Here is a 24,648-nt window from a genome sequence, read left to right as displayed (position 1 = left end):
AAAAAACAATCATCCAATTTAAAAAGCTGGGGAGCTGTTCCTGTATCCTGGCCAGCAGTTAATCCTCCATTAATATCATTAAAACATAAATTATTATTATTTTCTCCGATCATTTATGATAACTAGCTATGCACAACCTGGTTGCAGTGTTTCCCTATGTTACAAAATAACTAAAAAGTATTTCAATGTAGGTGTTTTGTGAAATCCTGAAGACATGAAGAGTGCTATATAAATGCAGATATGTTTTTACTATTTATTTGGAGTTAATCAAAGTAAGAAGCTATTTGCCTCCTTAAGACTTAATGAACCTTACTCTGGTAAAAAGATAATTTCTCTACTTAATCTTTGAGTTTGAGTGATACTCCATAACTTAAAATCTACTTTTACATTAATTAAGAAAGATGCTATTTTTATATAATTATATCAATTATTATATTTTGTTTTCATCAGGCAATGAAGTTGTACAGCAATTTATTTTTCAATTTTTCAGCTAGGAAATTTCTCATATTCTGAAAAATAGAAGTTAATAAGGAAACTAGATCATACTCCAGGATTACAATAAGATCAATATATGCACCTATTGGTAAATTATCTGCTGCTTTCAAAGTTGCTAATTCTTCAATATCATTTACCAAATGAGAATGCTGGATGTAATCCTAACCGTTCTGTGGCACAGCCCCCTACGTCTGCAAGGTTCACCTTGCTATCAAATACTAACAACATCCTGGGAGCACCAAAGTATTTCAAGGACAATTCAATGTCTTATCTGGAAAAAGAAATTGCCATCTATAATCAAAAGATTTCTGCGTAACTCCAAGTTTTTTGAGAAATACTCTATAGGGATTAGGGACGTGTTTGGCAAATGGAATAACTCTGCTCATGATATGCAAAGTTACAAAAACTTACACCTATTTAATGAAGATGCAGATAGAATAGCATCACAAAGTGCTTCACAGTGGTGCAATCAAGGCAAAGAAGGAAGTATCAGCAGTGTTGAACAAAACTGTCAAATAAGCAAGGTTGCTAATAAAAGGATAAATATAAAAATGAGAAAAACTAATGAATAATTATTTTAAAACATATGTATCATTTCACATATACAATAGTCTTATGAATACCAGTCATTTACCTAAAATATTAATTCTTGATTATCATACTTACAATGGCATCAGCAAAGAGTGAATGAGAGTTGTCAATTGTACAGGCTGAACCAAGCAAATCATCCTCGTCTACCTGTAAAAATCAAACCACCAAAGATTGAACTATATTCATAAAGCCTTTTAATATAATAGTAAATGCTAATGTAGTTTACAAGAGAGTTATTATGCAAAATTTGAAACCAAATCACATAAAAATATTTGGAGAGATAACTAAAACTATTATCAGCCCAAGCCTGGATGTAGTCCACACCTTGTACTACACCTAGTGAACTACTACAAGAAACTGAATAATTTACAATTATCGACAACATCCCTATTTCTGATTTTATGATGGGAGCAGATTATTGATCAGACAGCTCAGGTTGGGACAAGGACAACTGAATCAATGTCTTGGGGCTGATCAAAGAAGGAGGTTTTACAGAGTGTGGATAGCGAGTGGAGAGTGAGCTTAGGAAGAGAATTCCAGAGTTTAGAATCTTGCCATCTGAAGCAGATCAGTACCCACAAAGTATTGTGGTGAACAGTGGGCCATGACTAGGCAGTGTAAAATTGAAGGCACTTGAGTGACTTAGGAGAGTTTTTTCATGGATTGGGCAACAGAGAAAGGAGAAAGAGAAAGGATTTTCTTTGCATAGAAGAGTTAGGAGCCAAGAAAGGAAGGCATATTTCTCATTCAAGATTCAGTCCTTTGTGTAGGAATGGATGAAAATGGGAAATAATATGGACAGCCTTTCTATGGAAGAATCATGCAAGCTCTCTAAATACATGCTAGTGAGCATAGGGAAGTTTTTTGTCATGGCTGCACACAAACCATATGTCCAGGGGGTGATAGTCCTTGCTATTCAGACAAGAGTTCTGAATTTTCAAGGGGAATGTAAAGTACCATGAGAGCGATCTATTGCTCCCTGAACCACCAGGAAACCCACAACCTTGGAAATCTCAGTATCCACAGCCCAATGGCCCCTGATCAAGCAAAAGGAGAGAAAGTCCCTTTTCTTTGAGCGGAGAGCATCATAACAGTAGCGTAGCGGTTAGCATAACACAATTACAGCACCAGCAACCCGGGTTCAATTCCCACCGCTGTCTGTAAGGAGTTTGTACATTCTCCCCATGTCTGCGTGGGTTTCCTCTGGGTGCTCCGGTTTCCTCCCACATTCCAAAGACATACAGGTTAGGAGTTGTGAGCATGTTATGTTGGCGCCGGAAGAGTGCCAACACTTGTGGGCTGCCCCCAGCACATTCTCAGTGATACAAAAAGACACATTTCACTGTGTGTGCTTGATGTACATGTGACTAATAAATAAACATCTAACATCACATATTGCATTGTGCAGTAAGCTGGCATACATGGCACAAATTAGCTGTCATCTTCACCTGAAATGATCTAGAAATTCCCAGTGATGGTGATCATGACTCACACAGGCACAGGTACCTGGCTGGAGCTCACACTACAGAAGTCAAAAGAATCCTCATCACTAACTTAGAAAACCCTGACCTCCAGAAACATTTCTCTTCTAAAAGCTGAAAATAGGAGTGCAGCTTCCAGGACACTCTTGGGGGGGGAGGTGGGGGGGAAGGATCTATGGATGTTGTTCCAATACCTACTTCCCCTCTTCCCTCAGAATCCAAGTACATGTCTGCCCTGCCTCTGCTTGGCCTGTTACTTCCAGCTCATACAGCATATTTAGCAGGACCACAGCAAAAACACCAGTGGTAACGAGATAATATGGAGAAATGGCAGCATACCTCACCATAAGACAGTCTGTCAACTTGGGCTAGACTACTGAATAGCAAATCAGCCTCGAGAGTCTACTGCAGCACACACATCTAAACATAAAATTTCAATCACATGGCAGTGAAAAACATATCACTGTATGATCCATTTTCTAGGGCTGTCTTCTTTCGAATTCTGATAATATCCATCAATATTTTTAATCGTATTACTGTAAAATTTACCACTGGGCAGGAAAAGCACAAAATATAACAGCAGATTATGAATTCCATTTGATCCATGGTCATTTTTGCTTTAAAAATTTATTTTACACTATCTAGATACAATTAATGTAATTCTACTTGACAAAGAAATTTGTAACACAGCCATAAATAAATTAATCAATAAAATTTGCATTAAGACAAGTAAAAATACTTACTTCTTGACTACCAGATCCATGCAGAAAATCATTCAATGCCTGCACATCACTATTAAAGAAAAGAGTAATCAATGAAATGACATTAATTCTTCCAGCATAAGGTAAATTACAGGATAATAAAATGCCGATGCTTACTTTACAAATATAAAACCTAATGATATATTTTTTAACTGATTTTGGCATAGACAGAACTCAACCACTAACATAACACCTACCCCACAGCGTGAAATGAAATGATTACCTGGGCACGAAAGCCTCATTAAGTCCACGGTACTGAAAATTATTAATTACTTTGATTGTGGAATATTTCATTTGATAAAAGGATTAATGCGAAAACAAAGGATTTTGAGCCAGATCCATGTGGAACTATTTTGAACTATACTATAACGTAAAGTAGCACTTTCTCACTTTGAAATAATGGTAGGAAATCAGGATGATGGTTTGATTTCAGTAGTAAGCATATCCAGCAAATGTCATAAACTTAATCACTGCAACTGTATGAAAATAGATCTCAAAACATCTGAAATGCAGTGAACAACGATCAGGTCAAAATCTTTCTTATTGCTCTCTGAATATTCAAGCTATTTCTATCCAGGGTTGCATTAAAAAGAAACAGCTGAAGTGGAAGAATACAAGAATACAAAAGGTTTTACCAGTAAATCTTTTAAATCACCCCACATCATGACAGCAATGTGGATGTGAAGACAATATCCTATACCTATTAAATGTCCTTCTCTATGCTGATGTGTAATTAACCACAATAAGTTTGAAGGATCAAAAGTGGGATTCCTTCCAATTTCCCCTACCTTCTTATGAAAAAGCATCTCACTTCTAAACAAGCACCTTACCCTTTAGACTAAGAAATCCTGAATTCACAGGGCAGCCTTGAAGAGAACAAACCCTTATTGTGACATGGTGTATTGGCACACCAAGCTAATGTAATCAAGATTCCAAGTAACAAAGGTACAAGTTACACAGAAAAGAAAGATGAGAGAAAGAGAAAGAGACAGATAAAAAGAACTGCAGGTAAGAAAAGAAAACTGAAAACAAATGAAGAAAGACATAGAAAAAGTTATAGAAAGCATTATGAAAGAGTAACACATGAGAGATAACTTATTTGTAGGCCTTTGCTTAATTTGGCAGCCTCAAGAACTACCTGAAAAAAAGATACAAAATATAGAACCAAGTTGCTTCTATGGTAGCATTTTTCATGAGTACCTTTGTGAAAACATATGTTCAACAAAAATTTAGAATGAAGAGTAATTCTGCTCCAGGCAGATGACTGAATAATTCTCCTGTCAATAAAGCTTGGTAACCATGTTACTGCACATGGCTGAGGTTGACTTTCAGTCCACTATTTATATGTAAGTATCCTCCACTCATTAACTTCTGTCACATATTATCACATGTAACCCCATTGTCTTCCTCTGTTCAACTTTGGATTATTTTACTGGCACTGGCAGTGCTGTCTGCCTGTGGTTGGGAAGGGTTTAATGTGGAGATCTCCCCAAGTCTTATAAGACCATAAGATATAGGAGCAGAATTAGGCAATGATTTGGTCTGCTCCACCATTTTTTTTCAACCCCATTATCCCACTTTCTCCCCGCAACCTTTAGACCCCTTACCAATCAAGATCCTATCAATCTCTGGCTTAAAAACACCCAGTGACCTAGCTTTCACAGCCCTCTGTGGCAACAAATTCCACAGATTCACCACCCTCTGGCTGAAGAAGTTCCCCCTTATCTCAGTTTTAAAGGGACATCCCCTTATTCTGAGGCTGTATCCTCAGATGCAAGACACTCCTACTAAATGATGTTCAATCCTCACCCCTTCAAAAGTCATCACAGAGCTAAAATTGTATGCATTTTGGAGGACAGAAACTTCTATATTTTTGTCAAAACAATTTAACATTGTATATAAACCAAAAATGTTATTTACTACTTTTCTCTAATATTAACAACTTCTTTATAAAGCCGTCATTCATGCCCAAAGCTTCTTGGGAAAAAAGCTTATTTACGTAAATGTTAAATTATCTAATTTGGAAATAAAAGGTAATTTCTCCAAATTAAAGAACACAACATTTTGACTATTAACTGTGCATTCAAGTTACATTAAAAACAAGTTACATTAACTTCAAGTCAAAGATTCACTTCACAAACAGAAGAAGTGAGCTGAAGTCATGATGGAGAAAAGCTCAAGGGAAAATATCTCTTTCAAACACTAGATAACCATAATGTCTTGTGTCATATAAAAACCTTTTCCTTTGTTGAGCTATTTGTTCACTTCATCCAAACAAAGAATTTTAGTTATCTTATAACAAGAGGATTTGGGATATTGTTTCAACATCAGAAAATAACAAACAGGAAGTTCATCTGTGACATGGATGCAAGAAATTCGCCTTCAGGAAGAAACCTATATGGAATTTAGAAATCATGCCCCTCATTCTCATTTACATAGGTTCCCTGTGCATAGAAAATATGAATTCGACATCTGGCTTGAATGTTGGTCAGCCTCGATTTTTCTTAGGAAAATCTTGTTTTAAAGGCTGCTGATCATCTTTATTGATGAGATGCCTTTAACTGTCACTTTGAAGACTGGCGTGAGCAAAGGAGTGATTGTAGCCGCCCGTACACACGGAACTCAAACCGCCATCGGCAGCCGCAGGCGGATGCGCAGGAGCGCGTCATGAACGAACCGCAGGGCAGGCCTTCCAGCGGGAACCTTACGTCACATCCGCCCCACGTAGGCCCGGAGAGGCTCTCAGGTACTTTGGCGCGCGCGCGTTTTGTCTGAGTGAGTAAAGTGTGTTTTGAATTCAACCTCCTCGTCTCCGAGTTTTTCTTCGGAAACGCGCTGCGTCCGGCTACATTTGGTGACCCCGATGCTTCCAGATGGCATCTGGAACCCGTGACATGCATTCCAACGACTTGCACAACACAGTCTCGCTCAAGCTCCCGACTTTCTGGGCCGCTCAGCCCCACGTTTGGTTCGAGCAGGCTGAGGCCCAGTTCAGTCTCAGAGACATTACAGCCGACGCCACGCGGTGCTACTATGTGGTCAGTGCGCTCGACCAGGACACTGCAGGCCGGATTATCGACCTCCTGCACCAGCGACCAATGGAGGACAGGTACACTAAGATCAAGGCGCTCCTAATCCATACTTTCAGACTCTCCCACCACGAGTGAGCCGCACGGCTCCTGCACATGGACGGCCTGGGCGACCGCAAGCCATCCGAGCTGATGAACGATATGCTGGCGCTCGTGGAGGGCCATAAGACGTGCCTTCTATTCCAGCAGTTGTTCCTCGAGCAACTGCCAGAGGACATTCGCCTCCTCCTCGCAGCTGAAGATTTCAGCGACCCATGCAGGCTCGCGACCAGGGCAGACATTCTGTGGCAGAGTAAACAGCGGGGAGCAGCCTCCATCTGCCTAACCACGACCACACAGCCCAAGGCCACGACCCCACAACCAAAGCCGCTGAGACCCACAGGGGACAAGGAGGAGGATTCGGACCACTGGTGCTTTTATCACCAGAGATGGGGTTCGAACGCGCGCCGCTGCTGCCCACCATGTGCCTTCCCGGGAAACGCCGGGGCCAGCCGTCGCTAGTGGCTTCGACGGCTGGCCATCGCGACAGCCTCCTATTCCTCTGGGACCGACACTCCGGGCGACGTTTCCTAGTAGACACCGGGGCTGAAATCAGCGTTCTTCCCCCCTCCAACACAGACACCCGTAATGCCGCCCCAGATCCCGATCTCACCGCTGCAAATGGCACCACTCTCCGAACATACGGCTCATGAACCATCCCACTGCGTTTCGGGCCCAGCCGTTTCACTTGGACCTTCACGGTGGCAGTGGTATCATGGCCGTTACTAGGGGTGCATCTCCTATGGGCCAACCGTCTTCTGATCAACCTGAAGGGCCGGCGTTTGGTCCACGCCGAGACATTGCAGACCTTCCAGCTCGGGGAAGCCCAGCTACTGGCCCTCCACCTGGACTCCGTCACACTCTCGGGTGACGAGTTCACCAGGCTGCTGGCAGATTTTCCCTCCATCATCACCCCGCAGTTCTCCACAACTAATCCCAAGCACGGTATGCAGCACCACATTCCCACACAAGAACCACCGCTGCATGCCTGAGCCCGTAGGCCCCCATCCGACAAGCTCCACCGCGCCAAGGAGGAGTTCCGGAAGATGGAGGAGATGGGGATTATCCGTTGCTCAGACAGCCTATGGGCATCTCCGCTGCACATGGTGCCCAAGTCTGCAGGAGGTTGGAGGCCCTGCGGGGACTACAGAAGGCTCAATGATGCCACGACTGCCGACCGATACCCGGTGCCTCACATCCAGGATTCACGGCGAACCTACACGGGGCGAGCATCTTTTCAAAAATCGATCTGGTCCGGGGGTACCATCAGATCCCCGTGCACCCCGATGATGTGCCCAAGACAGCCTCAATCACCCCCTTCGGGTTGTTCGAATTCCTGAGGATGCCTTTCGGCCTCAAGAACGCCGCCCAGACTTTCCAGAGGCTCATGGACTCAGTGGGGCGAGGCCTAGATTTCGTCTTTGTCTACTTAGACGATATCCTGGTGGCCAGCAAGTCACACCAAGAGCACGTGGCACATTTGCGCCAACTCTGCCAACGCCTGAGCGACCACGGACTGGCAATCAACCCAGCGAAGTGCCAGTTCGGGCGGACAAAGATCGACTTCTTGGGCCACAGAGTCAATCGGTATGGCGCCGCCCCTCTACCGGACAAGGTCCAGGCCATCCGCCAGTTTCCAAAACCCAGCACGGTCAAGGGCCTGCAGGAATTTGTGGGGATGGTAAACTTCTACCATCGTTTCGTGCTGGTGGCAGCATGCGTCATGAGGCCCTTGTTCGGTCTAATGGCCAGCAAGGCCAAAGAAGTGGCATGGGATGCGGAGTCCACAGAGGCTTTCGAGCGGGCCAAAGAGGCATTAGCGAAGGCGACCCTCCTGGTACATTCAAGAGTCGATGTATCCACTGCGCTCACAATTGACGCTTCTGACATGGCAGTCGGCGGAGTCTTAGAGCAGCTTGTCGAGGGCCAGTGGCAACCGCTCGCCTTTTTCAGCCGACACCTGCGACTGCCGGAGGTTAAGTACAGAGCTTTCGACAGGGAGTTGTTAGCGCTCTACCTGGCTATCTGGCATTTCCAGTATTTCCTCAAAGGAAGGGATTTTACCATGTATACAGACCACAAGCCCCTCACCTTCGCCCTTGCAAAGGTATTGGACCCATGGTCGGCTCGGCAGCAGAGGCACCTCTCCTTTATTTCGGAGTTCACCACAGACGTCCACCACATTGCAGGGAAGAACAACATAGTCGCCGACATGCTGTCCCGCCCCCATATTCACTCAGCGACCACCTCAGTCCCAGGGATCGACTACATGGCGCTGACGGAGGCGCAACAGGCGGACACCGAGATCCCGGCTTACCGCACCGCCATTTCGGGACTCCAGTTGGAGGATGTCCCTGTTGGCCCGACAGCGGCTCGGCTCCTGTGTGACACATCTACCGGCAAACCCTGGCCTGTGGTACCAGCTGCATGGAGGCGCCGGGTGTTCGACACACTACATGGCCTGGCTCCCCCATCCATCCGGGCGTCCATCAAATTGGTAGCGGACAAATTCGTCTGGCATGGTTTGCACAAGCAGGTCGGGCACTGGGCCAGGACCTGCATACACTGCCAGACCGCCAAAGTCCAGCGGCATGTGAAGGCCCCCCTCCAGCAGTTCCAGCCGACGCTCAGGAGGTTTCGGCACATCCACATGGACATCGTCGGCCCCATGCCTGTCTCCCGGGGCGCCAGGTATATCTTTACCATGGTCGACAGGTTCACCAGATGGCCGGAAGCCGTGCCACTAGCAGACACGTCCACCAAATCCTGTGCCAGGACGCTCAACGCAAACTGGATCACCAGGTTCAGACTCCCAGCGGACATCACCTCTGACAGAGGAGCACAGTTCACGTCAGGTTTGTGGACAGCACTGGCGCAGCTCCTGGGCACCCGGCTACATCACACCACGGTGTACCATCCCCAGTCCAACGGTTTCGTCGAGCGGTTCCACAGGCACCTCAAGTCGGCCCTGATGGCGCGCCTCAGGGGCCCCAACTGGACAGTTGAGCTCCCCTAGGTCTTACTGGGCATCCGCACAGCCCCCAAGGAGGACCTGGGCACCTCCTCAGCGGAGTTGGTCTACGGCACCCCCCTGACGGTCCTGGGCGAGTTCTTGCCAGAGGCCCGAGGTCCAGCAGGGACGCCGGCGGAGGTGCTGACAAGGCTGCGGGACAAGGTAGGGACCCTGGCACTGGTTCCGACCTCCAAGCATGGCACTACACTGTCCTTTATCCCAAAGGACCTCGGGGATTGCGAATACGTTTTCATTCACAGGGGCATGCACAAGTCACCCCAACAGCGGCCGTACGAAGGACCCTTCAAGGTGATCCAGCACAATGGGTCTACGTGTGTCATGGAGGTGGGTGGCCGTGAGGAGACTTTTACAGTGGACCGCCTCAAACTGGTGCATTTGGACATTGAGCAACCGGTGAGGGTACCCACACTGCGCCGGCGAGGCAGGCCACCCAAGCGGGACACACAGACTGGGGGCCCCATGCCCCCGATGGACGTTTCTGGGGGGGGTGTAGCAGCCCGTACACACGGGACTCGAACCGCCATCGGCGGCCACGGGCAGACGTGCGTCGTGAACGAACCGCGGGGCGGGCCTTCCGGCAGGAACCTTATGTCAAGTCCACCCCATGTGGGCCCGGAGAGGCTCTCGGGTACTTTGGCGTGCGCGCGTTTTGTCTGAGTGAGTAAAGCGTGTTTTGAATTCAACCTCCGCGTCTCCAAGTTTTTCTTCGGAAGCACGCCACGTCCAGCTACATGATGCCATTTTATGCAGAGTAATATCAACTCTACTCCTCAGTCACAAGTTCTCAGATGTGTTGCTACTGGAAGCAGCCCTGTCTGATGCTGAACTGCAGCCATCAAATAAATCAAACAAGCAATATGTGAAGGGAGCCCACTAAATAAATGCAGTCTCTAAAATCCAGCAGCAAGTGTAGAGGAAGTTCAAAGGCATTAAGAAGAATGCTAACATAAGCTTAAAGATCTTAACACACCATTCCTTCATAAAGAGCAGGAACCAATATAAAATTTCATCTACTACACCCTCAGTACAATATTTACAAAGACTCGACAAAGTATTACTTCTATCTGAAACATACCTTCACTCAACAGAAAATTGGATGACAAAATTAAATGGAGGAACAATAATGTCATAGATATAACAATTTGCAGTTCAACTTCTAGGCTGGTGATATAAAAAATCATTATACAAGCTAACATGAAACACAAGGAAGCTCGCAGTCCAAATATAGGAGTGTTATTTGAGATGTTCAGGCATTTGTTCACACTTTCATACAGGAACTATGCTAAAAAGCCAAGACAAATCACACATATCAGGATAGAAATTGAATGGGCCTGACTCGTTAAAACTATTGACGGAATATGACAAAGCAGTCCTTGCCTTTTATGGTCAGGTGTGTTGACAGCAGTAGTGGAAACAAGGTTAGAAGAATGTAGCCAGCAAATGTCCTCCATTTATTGTGATACTTCATAGAATAGGTCACTTTCTAAATCATTACAGCAAATATATTTCACAAAGTCGCTCCTATCTCATGGTCTTCCTTGCTTGAAGCACTGTTTGGGGGATATCATATTATTTTAATCTAAAGAAGAGAAGTGGTGCCATGGATCCTGGCAATCCAAACATGTTGCATCAAATCACCGAACCTCCCCAGGTACCAGGACAGAACAAGCTCATCCCAGAAAATTATAGAAGTGTATTCAAGAAAGATATGCAAGGAAGGGGAACTAACATTGGAGAGAAGTGGAAAAGAAAAAGATCAGAAATAGGTAATGTATACCTGTTTTATGAACATGGCATTAGTATTCTATGGGGCCAGCCTTCAAATAGTAGCACAAGGCGCATACTTTGAGCCCATGATCAGCAGGTTGCAATAGCTAAAGAGCATATAATAATCTCCCTTAAATGGCAAAGCAGCTGTGAACAGAATAGGAAATACTGCCCTTGGTAAATGCATGTGAAGATACTGCCCCCTCATTATTCAGCCGCATCATCAAAATCAGGCAGCATAATAGGATGACCAATTCCTGTCCACTATTGTAATAGAAGAATAAACTTACATTTATATAGTAAATTTCGTGTCATAAGGACATTCTGAAGCATGTTCAGCCTGATGTTATATAATAAATAGGCGAGCAATTTGCATCCAGTAAGGTCCCACAAAAGCAAACAAATGAACAGTTAAATAAACAATTTTCTGGTGGTGTTTGTTGAATGTTGGCCAGGATGTCATGAGAATCACTCCTCTTCCTTAAGTAGCCCATAGGGTTATATATATCCATCTGAACAATCAGATGGAAACTCAGCTTAACATCATTTCCAGATGTTATCTCCTCCAATACTATAGTATTTCATCAGTACTACTTGAAGTGTCAGTCCAAGTTGTCCTTAAATCCTGAAGCAGAGCCTTAAATCCTCTAACCTTCTGGCTCAATGCTAGTAGATTTCACACAATTTTTAAATCTTTTTGCCAATGAACATTATGCAAATTTAAGAGAATACTTACCCTATAACATCTCGCAAATCACGGTCATCGTCATCATCCATGACAACTAGAAAAGGCAAAAGAATAAAATCATTTTTTTCACACCTCCGACTGCAGTTATCAAACTTTCTGTCCAAAATTTTGCACATCATTGAAGAACAAACCAGATAGGGCAAGTATGAATCCTGTTATTAGCCTCTCCAAGGGAATGAACAACTTCTAATGTTAATGTTCTTATTAAAATGGCTGACATCACATATCTCTGACTCTTCAACTCAAATAAGACATGTGAAAGAAGAGAAAAAGTTGTTGGATATTTTGGAATTTGTTCATCATGTCATTGTAATAATGCCAGAATACCTTAGAGGCACAGATACAGCAAATACGACACTATCATACTTTTCAAAATCAGCTAATCTAAAATACAAAACATCAATTTACAAAATAAAACCATAAATTCAGTAGTATTTCTTAGTGTAACAAGTTCAAAATCAGAAAAAGCCCTTAATTCCAAGCAACTCTAACATGTGGGGCAAAACCTGACATCTTTAACAATTCTGTCCAAATCTGAAAATACAAAGAACCATAATATTCACCCTTCTACAAAGGAGGTTCATAGGTAATACCTAAAGTGTCAAATTTCTGAGAAGATAATGAATTACTGCCTTTGTCCTTTCTATTTGGATTCCTTGATATAAAGATGACAGGTTACTAACTGCTCTTAATGTGAAATGCAAAGGAAATATTTGGCTTCATTTATCTACTCCGAACTCTTCTTAAACTCCTTTCCCCTCAGAGACAAGGGTGCAATGCAAGGGAAAGGGGTTTAAGAAGACAGTTGGGAATAGATGAATAAGCCAAGAGTTACCTTTGCATTTCACATTAAGGGCAATTAGTAACATATTATTTTTTCCTGCTATTTTCTTTCCCTTCCCCAGCTCCAAATGCAAATCTTCCAACAACTCCCCTTCCCCTAACTATGAACCTGCTTTTTTCACTAGCTTCTATCCCATTGCCTTAAATAGTCTTTAAGTTCAGCCTGTACACTAAGACTGCTTTCTGTTGCTCCCAGGACCCTATTCCCACTAAAATGCTAACCATCTAATCTTTTCCTGGACCCCATCATACCAGATACTGTTAACAGTTCTCCCTCCTTATATACTGTCCCCTTCCTTTCAAATCTGTCAGAATGCCATTCCTTCTCCAAGTATACGCTTTCACTTCCTAAATAATGTCCATCCTTCCAGAAATTTAATTCCTTCAATTAGCCTGTCACCTTGGTAAGGAACTTTAACGGCTTCACTGCAGTCATTAATGTCACCACATATGATTATAACAAAGCTACCTCTCCTCATTCAACTGCAGAATTCTGACAGAGATGACCACATCCATCCAACCCCTAGTATTTCTCAACAAACAATCTACTGGAGGAACTCAGTGGACTGAACAGCATCTGTGGGGGGAGAGGGATTATCGATATTTTGGGTCAAAACCTTGCATCAGAATCTGATGCAGGGTGTCAACCCAGAACATTAACAATTCCTTTCCCCCCCATAGCTGCTGCTCAACCTACTAAGTTCCTCCAGCAGATTGCTGCTCCAGATTCCAGCATCAGCAGTCTCTTGTGTCTCCATGATGTTTCTCCACTATCATCGACCTAGAAGGGATCACACTTATCTGGATTCATTCTCATCTATCCAGTTTGGCCAGGCAATCAGCTGCAATAAATTTGCATTTGCATCATTATGTCTGATGTTTCCTGTCAATCTAATCTTGGTCCCCTCCTAAGTCTCAGTGTCTACATGTCCTCTCTCACAACTAACTCTCTAGATTTCTGCACTGCCTCTAATAATTAAACTACCTGTTTGATATCCAGTAGGAATAAGTAAAAACTTTTTCCAACTAAATATGGGAAAGACCAAGCTGTTGTCTCCAGTCCCAGTCACAATCGCTGTTCTCTAGCCACTGACTCAATTCCTTTTCCTGTCAAACTACCTGAAAATGAACCAGACCATTCACAACTCTGATCTCACTTCATCTGTAGATGAAACCCTCTTCCACACCTTTGTTAACTCTACACTTGACAACATGGAACATAATGCAGAAAAATATGTGGTCATCCACTGTGGTATATAAAAATGTTTTAAGTATCGAGAGACTGAAAGATGCTGGTTTTTCAGAGGGACCTGGATGCTCTTGTACACAAATCATGAAAATTTAAGTGAAGGAACAGTAAAAGCAGAAAATGCTGGAAAAACTTAGATCACGCAGCATCTGGGGAAAGAGAAATGGTCAATGTTTCCGATCTGCGACCCTTCATCAGAACTGGATAAGAAAAAGATATACGTTAGTTTTCAGTTGGAGAGAAGGTGAAGGACAGATGTGTAGAACAAGGGACTGTCTGTGATAGGATGAATCAAAATGGCTTATTTACTGTAGTTATCAGCACATTATGCTTCTGGGTCTGTGTAATGAATTGTCAATGGTAAGGTGGTGAGACCAGTCCAGCAGGCGAGATTAGGATAAGAAAAACTAACCCAACATGATTAAAAACAAACAGAAAATGAAAAATGCTGGAAAAACTATGCAAGTCAAGAAGCATCTGAGATAACAGAAACAGGGAACATTTCAGATAAAGGACCCTTCGTCAGACCTGATGAGAGAAATGTGTTACTCTGAGTAGTTTTGAAATGAGGGTGAAACAAAGGGCCTTCTGGATTTACTATTAAATTATCTAACTTTGGGCTCTGTAACTTTCTCAAACTCTTTCTTCCTATTTATACAAGAACCATTTCTGCGTGCCATCCCTTTTCCTTTTCCTCTCTGCTGGATATGTTCCAGTATTCACAGCCATAGTAGCTTAACCCTAACCCACTTGCTCAGGGTCATTCCTGTATACTTAAAACACAGGTGCTGCCACTTACTTTCACACAATCAGAAACTTTCCCTTGGTTTCATCCACAGGCTTCCAAACATAACCACCCTCACTCTCTGCCTCTATTAACCATCCAATTTTAGATTCAATTTGCCAACCTGTCTTGGATCCCATGGGTTCTAACCTTTTGAGCCATATTTCCATGTGGAACTTTGTTAAAGGCCTTACTTAAATCCATGTAGACTACATCAACCACACAGCATTCACCAATATGTTTTGTTATCTCATAGAGTGAGTGTATCTCATAGAGTGAGCATGGAAACAAGTCCTTGGCGCAAGTCATCCACGCCAACCAAAGTGCCTACCTAAGCTAGTCCCATTTGGCTGCACTGGCCCATATCCCTCTAAGCCTTTCCTATCCTTGTACCTGTCCAAATGCCTTTTAAACATTGTAATTCTACCTGCCTCCACCATTTCCTCCAGCAGCTCATTCCATACACCCACCATCTTCAGTGTGAAAACTTACTCCTCGGAACCACTTTTTCCCCCTCTCACCTTAAATCTATTCTCTCAAGTTTTAGATTCCCCTACCCTGGGAAAAGGACTGTGACTACCTCTCCTATCTATGCCCCTCATGATTTTATAAATTCTGTAAGGTCACCTATCAGTTTCCTTTGCTCCAAGGAAAACAGTCCCAGACTATCCAGTCTCTCCTTATAACTCAAGTCCTCCAATTCTGACAACATTCTTGTGAATTTTTTCTGCACCCTCTCTAGTTAATTACATTCTTCAATCGTGTACACCCAGTACTACACACAATACTCCAAGTGAGGTCTCATCAACATCCGTAACATGACATCACAGCTCCTGTACTCAATGCCCCGACCAATGAAGCCAAGTACACCAAATGCCTTCTTCCTACCTGTGCCGCCATTTTCAGGGAACTATGTGCTTGTTTCCCTTGGACCCTCTGTTCAACAACACTTCACTGGGTCCTGCCATTCACTGTGTATGTCCTGCCCTGGTTTAACTTCCTAAAATGCATCACTTTTCACTTTTCTGAGTTAAATGCCATCTGCCATTCCTTTGCCCACTTTCCCAATTGACTACCTGACTAACAAAAACTATGCTTGGAGAAGGCATATACAGGAGAGGCAAAATAATTATCAAAAATTGCCAGAAGAAAATAATTGAATGCTGGATATACAAAATCTGATTATTTGACATTGTTGAAATTAGTGTTGAATTCAAAAGGTTGAGGTGTGCATAGGTGGAAGATAAGGTGCTGTTCCTGGGGCTTTGTTGGAACAGTGTAAAAGGCCAAATACTGAGATATTAGAGTGGGAATGAGATCTGGAATTAGACAGGCAAGTGGAAGCTCGGGGTCATGCTTGCAGACTGAATGGAGGCATTTTACAAAGCAGATACCCAATCTGTGTCAGTTTTCCCCATAGTAGAGAGCATATCATGAGCAGCAAATGATATCAATTTGTAAGTATATCACTGCTTCATCTGGAAATGTATTCCTAGCACTAGATTTTGGGAAAATAGTACATAAAAAGGGAAGTGTCACATCTCCTGTGAAATAAACTGAACTGGAAGATCTAAAGAAAATGAGGAACTCCTACAGTCATGGAGCTGAGATGATTGAACTCCAACATCTTCATTTGTGCTGACTCCAAGCTGTGGAGTCCATATATTTTTTTCCATAAATTTCCTTATGGCATAGAAAAAGACCATAGAAAAAGTCTATGTCAGCTCACAGAACAATCCTATTCCCCCACCAATTAACTTAAATTTTAGTTAGGGCTCCTTAATCTCATATTCAATCAAAACACTATCACAATGTCAATGGCAGTAATTCCTACCTGTGGATTTTAACTATTGGGTCTATTTTTGGCCCAAACCATTAATATGGTTTGGAGCTAAAAGCTCCTGGTTAAACTCGAAGCAAATATTGTTGGACAAACAACTGGAGAATAGGTGCTGCTTGACAGCATTGTCACTGTCAGCTTCCATTAATTTTCTGATGACTGAGAGTGGTGCCAAGGGGTAATAACAGATTTATTTGTCCTCTTTTGTGTAAGAATGCATCTGTACAATTCCAGCTATTGGAATAGTTTCCTTGGCACCACTGACTTTAGTTTTGCAAAGGTTCTTTGAGCTTTTATCACCTTTTCTCTGGCACTCAGCTATTCCATCCACATCCAGATTAAAGATCAAATTTTGAAAACTAAAATCCTTTAATTCATTCAAAGAAGCCTCTCCCAATACTCCATTGATTTTATCTACTGAGTAGCTGAAGGGTGCATAAGAACAAGAAAATAGGAGCAGGTGTAGACCACTCAGCGCCTCAAGCCTGCCCACCATCTAATATGATCATGGCTGATCTATGTTGGTCTCAACACCTCTTCTGTGTCAGTTCCCCATAACCCTCAATTCCTCGATCTTTCAAATACTTAACTATCTTCATCTTAAATATATTTAATGATCTGGCCTCCACCTCCCTAGGTGGCAAAGAATTCCAGAGTGTCATCTACCATCTGATAGAAATTTCTACACAACCCAGTTTTAAAAGACTAGCCCCATATTTAGCAGCTATGCCCCCTTATTCGTGACTCTCCCACTTGTGGAAACATCTTAATATCTACCCTGACAAGCCCCCTTAGGACCTTATATATTCGAATAAGATCACCCTTCATTCTTCTCGACTGTAAAGGACATAAACCCAAACTGTCTAGCCTCTCTTGATAGGGCAACCCTCTCATCCCAGGAATTAGCCTGATGAATCTCCTTTGGAGTGCTTCCAATGCTACTAAATCCTTTTTTAGGTAAGGGACCATAACTGTCTGCAGTATTCTAGGAGTAGCCTCATCAACACCTTGTACAACTGGAACAAAACATCCCTGTCCTTAAACTTTAACCCCTTTGTTTGACTGCTCACTAACTTTTTGTGATTCATGCACTAGAACACCTCAATCCCTCTGAACTTCATTCATTTGCCTTCCCTCTATGTTTTCATAATTATTCACCTTTTGATTCCAAATTTTGTCTCATTTATGCCAGTGTGGTGGTGCAGTTGATATCAGCAGCCTCTGTTTTACTATTAAAACTTACCAGGAGGGCTATCTGAAGGGAACATTAAGAATTCCCTATTCAGATTACTATCAACAAATTTTAAAATTGTACATGAAATAATGCTCAGCTGTGATTCCTCCCTGAGGTGGATAGCCCAATAGTAAAACTTTAAAATGGATAATGGTTATTTGTATCTTGAATCAGCATTCCAGGGTATCATGTGCAATTTAGTATTACAGCAGAGGGCCTAAGCATATGTTGCCCACCACATTATCACCCATTTAATGTGCCTTTGGAGAAGTGGAACATTATCAAGACTCATAATTGTTGTATATCCTACAGTGATTAATAATGTGTAAAAACAAAAAAAATTGCATTTATATTGTGCCCTTCATAATCTCAGAATGTTTCAATGACCTTTACAATCCTGCAAGAGTTGTCATGTAAGACAAGAAAAAAGGCAGACAATTCAGACACAGCAAGATCATAGATAAGGACCAGATAATCTTTCTGTGATGTTGAGTAAGGGATAAATATTGACCAGGATACCCAATAACATTCAAAGTTTTTCTTTGAAACAGAACCATAGGATCTTATACAGACAGCTGGAAATCTCATGGGATCTTTGTTTAACGTCTCAGAGTAGAACTTGAACTCACAATCTTCTGATTCAGTGGTAGGCCACCACTGAAAAATTGTTATACGTAATAACACTTAGAAAATAGTATTTTCACTATTATTAATAATAAATATCACTAAAAATGTGATTATTTGCAGGAAAATGCAAACAGAATGTATGACCAGAATTTTTGAGTGTGCTATTGCACATTGTTTGAATCAAACACTATAAAACATGCTCCACCTCGCCAAGAAAATCCTTTTTTCACCTTTGAATACTGCAAGATGAACTGTATCATTTACATTTCATCTGCAACTTCATTAATCATAATGACATTTTACCTCAGTTATTGGACACAAACTGTACTCTGAGCAAGCTTCCCTCATCCATATAGAGGCTACTAAAATGGTTAATTGGTATGCTAGCAGCACTATATGATAACTTTTATCTCTGGTATAATTTTCTATTTATAACTCAACACATTTACTCTACTTTAAAACTTCACAATATTGTGTAGATTTGCCCCTTATGCCCCTCGGTTACCTTTCTATACATTAAGTCATTTTGATGCCTGCATGATACTTCCACATTACACTTTATAGAATGCAAATTGTAGATCCAGAACCATCAAAAGATTGTAAAGACTTGGCAATTAAATAATGCCTTTCCCAACTTCAGGGTGTCTCAAAATGCTTGACAGTGAATGAAACACTTTTGAAGAAATGTTGTCTTTACGTGAACCTTATTGTCGATGTGATTCCTATCTTATATATACTAATACAAAAGCATTTCCTGTAAACATTCAACCTAAATAAATTGGATACCAAGTAACACAAAGAGATAATAAGTCAGATTACTAAAAGCTTGGTGTAAATCTAAAGTTCTAAGATGCTCCTAATGGAAGAAAATCCTGTATTTAGGGCCTGGGTAGGAATAAGTGCAGCTGTCAATGATAAGGCAATGGAAAATGGATACAAGGCCAAAATTTCAGTTGACCAAACCGTACTATTCCCTTGCTACACGATATACTGCATTATATATTTATCAATTACAAAAGTAATACATTTGAAACGAGAGAGATATCTTCCTCCAACACAAAGAACAACATATGGCATATAATAAACCCAAGGTTTTTGCATAACCCTACTGTGGATCAAGCAAGTTTTGAAAATTTGTACTATACGTGAAAATCATCTGCTTCAGCAATATTTTTGCACCTTTTTATGGACTTTATAAAGGATGCTAATCCTTTGTATCAAAGCAAATTTATATTTGATTAAACGCTATTGAAAATTGCAATGTATTTTATAGAACCCCTAATGTTTGAACTCTTTGAAATAGCGAGCTAGAGTACAATGTAAGCAGTATTAAAATTGTAACAGTGAAAATGAAGGAAATTCAAAATTTTTGTAACTTTAAGGGGCCGTACCGTATTATACTTTGCAAGCAAATTGAATGGTTTAAAATACCCAACAAAAACACGCACAAGTACATGATGTTTTTATTATTCAGCGCAAAACAGCATCCGTTGGCATTAAATACATATCGTGCTACAGATCAACAGGCAGCCAACAAGCCACATAACCATTTTACAAACAGTTTATGATTCTATCTGGTAAAATGTTCGGAAAAACATTGGGTTTCTCAAGCAGTGAAAATGGCGTCGCTTCAGCAAATTTAAAGTGCGCAACCGCTGTTGGCACGGCGCCAGTTTGTTCATCGCCACGACCCGAGTTTTGAATTAAACATCGCCTCTTAATGGCAATTTCTATTCTATGGATTGCCAACGTGGTCAGAGGAAAGTACAGTAGTTTGTTGCAGTGCTCTTTAGCTTTTTTAACGAAAGCAAAAGGCCATAAAGGAAGGCACTGCGCTTCACTGGGATTAGGGCCGTCAAAAAAAGGAAATTAAATGACTGCAACAGCCCAGTTCTTTAAAAAAAACAGGGTTTAAAGGTAAAAGAGAGAGCAGTTTCAGTTCTTTTTAAAAAAAAGATGGGTTGAAACCCAACTTCAAATCCCGCCCACAGCGAGATGCAGTGGTTAAAAACATATTCCACAAACTGAGTAGCAGATAGTGTTTTCTTTTACTGGTCCCGACAACTTTAGTTGGGTGTCCAGTGAAGGAGGGAAAAAATAATGTCCTCATTTAAATCAAGAAGCATTTCCGACGAGGTAGGACCAGCGCGAAGTCAGCAAAAGTGACGGGCCGAATGTAATGAAAGGAGAAAAGCGATGCCGGCGATTCTTAGCCCAGGTTTTAAATTTTATTTCCAGAGGTCGGTACAAGCAGCAGGAGGGGAGGGGAAATCGGCTTAGAATTGAACGAGATAAGGGGGAAAGGGATAACTGGTATCGCCATGTTGTGCGAAACCAACCACCACCCACTGCCATTGAAAATAAGCCTTCAATTTAAACAAAAACTCGGACAACTCCAGTAGAAATGAATCGGAGACCTTGAGCAGGGAAGAGGGGAATTAAAAGTCAGAAAATAAAAACAAAAGATCGGCCTCCAAACCCGCCCATCGACAAGAACAGGAGGAGTAGACCAAACGGCTTCATTGTTTTTTCCCCCTCCTCGGGGTCGGCTTTAGGTTTATTTTATTTTAGCTGCTCAGGAGGAAGCAACTGCTCGCTAACAAGTAGAAATCGGCAGGTGTGCGGGGGTGTTCTCTTCAGCCGAGCGCTGCGAAGTGGGGTGGGGGGGGGGAGGAAAGCCGCCGGTGAGCGACGAGCCTGGCTCCATCCATCTTTAGGCGGGCTGCTCCCTTCCTTCGGGGAGGAGGGGAGGGGGAAGACGAGGAATGGTGATGGAAAGGGAGGAAAACGGAAAAAAAATCTACTGGGAAAATCTAGAACCGTCGGTTTGAAAAATAACCCCGTGAGGTCCATTTACCAAATGGCGCTTCCAACAACCGCCCGTGACTCCAGATAAAACCGCTTAGAAAGCAGGAAAAAGAGGGAGGGATTTCAGACGATTATTTCCCTCTCCCTCTCGGGCGTCTATTTTTTTAAACTCATCGTGATCACGGGGGCGGAAAGTAAAACTATATTTTCGAACGGCTCTTTACAATCAATGACTCATTTAGTTTGGGGAGAGGGTGGAGATGAGGGGCGAAGAGTTTTTTTTAGATTTAAAAGGTGCAGTAGCTTTTCTTTTGGTGGTGGTGGTGGTGGTTACTGTTGTCGTTGATGGGTGATTTTTTTTCCCCTCCTCTTTCTGCTGCTGCTTCTAAAGGCGGGGAGGTGATTTTTCTAAAAAAATATTTCCCTTAGACCCTATTTTTTTCCTTTCCCCCCCTCCCCGAAGGAGTTGTTTTTTTTCCTTGAAATTTTTATCGCAAAATTATAATACACTGAAGGAACTCACCGTCATGAAGCGTGCCTTGTCAACGGGGTTTCCTCGCCATCAAATCAGGGGCGAGATGACCAAGAACAAAAAAAAATCCACTCAACACACACACAAAAATAAGAGCTGTTCAGGGCATTTTCCTGCAAGGAAAAAAATATATAATTTTTCTCCTCATAAGTTGTATGCGTTTTTTTTTAAAGCGGCACCTCTTTAATTTTTTTTATTAAATGCATCTTTTTCACTTTGTTCCGTGTTTAGATTTTTTTTAATTTGGAAGGGGAGGGGGGGGGATGTTTGAAACTTCTTCGCTCTTTTGCTTCACCCGAAAAAAAATACTGACAGCTGTCGTTTTGGAAATGCTTTTAATGAAGTGTTTTTTTTCCCCTCTCTCACTCTCTCTCTCTTTCCACCCCCACCTCCTCATTCCTCTCTTTTGTTTTTCGATGAATAATAAAAAGACGGTGCTGAGGCTTTCCATTGCTCTCCACCCACCCTCATCAGTTACGGGAAAAGGTTTATAAATAGATATCTCGGTTACGTAGCTTTTTTTAAATTTTGCATTGATCTGTCCTTATCTTGGAAATCTATACGAACGAATTTGGAGACATAGGATGAAATAAATTTAAATATTATTTAAATTAATTGGAATGTGTTCCAAAAGGGTGTCCCAAAAATCACATGACAAAGCTATTTGAAAGAATGACTTTATTCAAAGTTAAGTCGTCTCGATTGCGTGTATATTTTAATCGTTTTCTGTTGTGTATCTTCAACAAGCAAAGTGAAAAGCTTCCATCCCCCTCCCTCTCTCTCACTGCTCGAAGCGCCAAGCATGGCGCCGGGGTCCTTGCCCCGAACAAAGACAACGCGCGCACCGACACCACACGCGACACCCTATTGGCCCGCGGAAGAAGCACCGCCCACCCCCTCCGCTCATTGGTCAGCCTTTTAGCTGAGAATGACAGGTCCGGAAGGGAGGGGTTGTCAGTGGTTGCAGTGGGCAGCATTCAGCTGTTATTATGTTTCATATAAAGTTTGTTTTGACTTGAGTCCGCCCTTTATCGAGCGGCGTTGGGCTACTTCTTTAAAGAGGGATCTACGGTCGTGACTTTTCATATTGTATCCATGCCTTCAGTAGGAGGAATGAATCTGAGTTTCACCAATAGACCCCGAACTTTGGTCTGCAGTGTTGGAATTCTGCTGGTTGGGAAAGGACCGAGAGAAATGTTCAACTTTCTGTAATTCCGATTGAATCTACAATATCGTGTGATTTTTGTTGCAGTGCAGATTGCAGAATGGTCTTTTCTAATTTCTGCGTCCTGATGTGTTAACGTTGGTTCTTCGCCGTTCCGTAAAACTAAATTCCACTTTCAGTAACTCCGACGCTGTTCTGTGAAAGGTCGGAAAAAAGTTTGGGGGAGGGGTTCATTCAGCTCTGGAGTTTTATTCTGCTTAATTAGATGCTAAATCCCGCAAATTTGTAATCCTGCTTTACCATTGAATTACATTTTCATATAAATCAAAGCAACCAACCTCAGTTGTCGAATTTAAAGTATATATATTCAACGGGGTGAGAAAAAAATATCTGTCCATGTACTGTGCTGATTCTAAACCATTTTCTTTTTGAAGTACTTGGGTTTCTGTTGCAAGTGAAACAGGGTTAGGGTAATGGATGGAATATCAAATTCATTATTATCAAATACTGAAAAAGCATATTTGTTAACAATTTCCTGGATAAATGAAAAAATTGTACATACGTAACAAACTGATATTTTAAACAAATTAGAACAAATTAGTGGCATATAATGACAGTTACCTGCAATGTTGAATAGTGTGTTCACTGACTAAATATTATTGTAAATCAAAGCAAGTTTGTGTTTAGTGTTTGGAAAATAAATATTGTAAGATTTTTTGATTTTTATCTTGACAATGTTTCATAATTTATCTAAGTCTGTAACTTTGATGCACTATGAAACTTTGAGTAACAAATAGAATACTTTGGCCCACCAGGTCTCTGCTGACCATGATGCCAAATTAAACTAATCCCATCTGCTGCACGTGGTCTATATCCCTCTATTCCCTGCCTGTTCAAGTGCCTGTCTAAATGCCTCGTAAAGATTTGCTGTTGTATCTGCTTCCACTACCTCCATTGGCAGTGCATTCCAGGCACCTACCACTCTCTGTAAACAAAATCTTGCCTCACACATCTCCTTTAAACTTCTCTCCTTCCCCCCCCCCCCCTTCCCCCTAAAGCTATGCCTTCTAGTATTTCACATTTTCACTCTAGGGAAAAAAGACTCTATCTACCCCATCTATGCCTCTCAAAATTTTACATACTTCTGTCAGGTCACCCATCAGCCTCTGATGCTCCAGAGAAAACAATTCAAGTTGTCCAACCTCTCATAACTCTTTAATCGAGGCCATGTCCTGGTGAACCTTTTCTGCACCATCTCCAAAGCTTCCAAATGCTTCCTGTAATGGTGCAACCAGAAATGGACACAATACCCCAAATGTGGCCTAACCAAACTTTTATACAGCTGTAATATGACTCAATGACTTTTATATTCAGAGTCCTGACCAGTGAAGGCAAGTATGCCGTTTGCCTTCTTTACCACCCTAACTATTTATTGTGCCATTTTCAGGGAGTTATGGACTTGCACCCTCAAATCCCTCTGTACATTAACGATGTCAAGGGTCCTGCCATTTACTGTATAATTTCCCCTTACATTTGACCTCCCAAAGTGCAACACCTCCCA

At 42.1% G+C, this 24,648-nt stretch overlaps 1 protein-coding gene and 1 long non-coding RNA gene across 3 annotated transcripts in view; one reads left to right on the top strand and one right to left on the bottom strand.

The window, feature by feature from the left end:
• LOC127568602 (BRD4-interacting chromatin-remodeling complex-associated protein-like) overlaps positions 1-21,974 on the bottom strand; it is a 44,963-nt gene extending 22,989 nt beyond the window's left edge. Inside the window, exons 1-4 of one of the 2 annotated variants that reach the window (XM_052012553.1) lie at positions 21,914-21,974; positions 11,994-12,039; positions 3,311-3,359; positions 1,162-1,233 (exon numbers count right to left, since the gene is read on the bottom strand). In XM_052012553.1, the coding sequence (XP_051868513.1) occupies positions 1,162-1,233; positions 3,311-3,359; positions 11,994-12,034 (162 nt within the window). In that variant the 5' untranslated portion in view covers positions 12,035-12,039; positions 21,914-21,974. Of the gene's footprint in view, positions 1-1,161; positions 1,234-3,310; positions 3,360-11,993; positions 12,040-21,913 lie in introns of those variants that run through there. The other variant, XM_052012554.1, reaches the window with a different exon arrangement.
• LOC127568603 (uncharacterized) lies at positions 20,450-23,813 on the top strand. The gene is made up of 2 exons (XR_007956038.1): positions 20,450-20,822; positions 23,028-23,813. It is a non-coding gene; the product is annotated as an uncharacterized LOC127568603 (long non-coding RNA).
• Positions 23,814-24,648: the final 835 nt, after the last annotated feature.

This window comes from Pristis pectinata, chromosome 3 (assembly GCF_009764475.1).
Source record: "Pristis pectinata isolate sPriPec2 chromosome 3, sPriPec2.1.pri, whole genome shotgun sequence".
In the NCBI taxonomy this organism is placed as follows: domain Eukaryota; kingdom Metazoa; phylum Chordata; class Chondrichthyes; order Rhinopristiformes; family Pristidae; genus Pristis; species Pristis pectinata.
The sequence above is the reverse complement of the archived record's forward strand: the minus strand, read 5'-3'. Positions and strand labels throughout refer to the sequence as shown.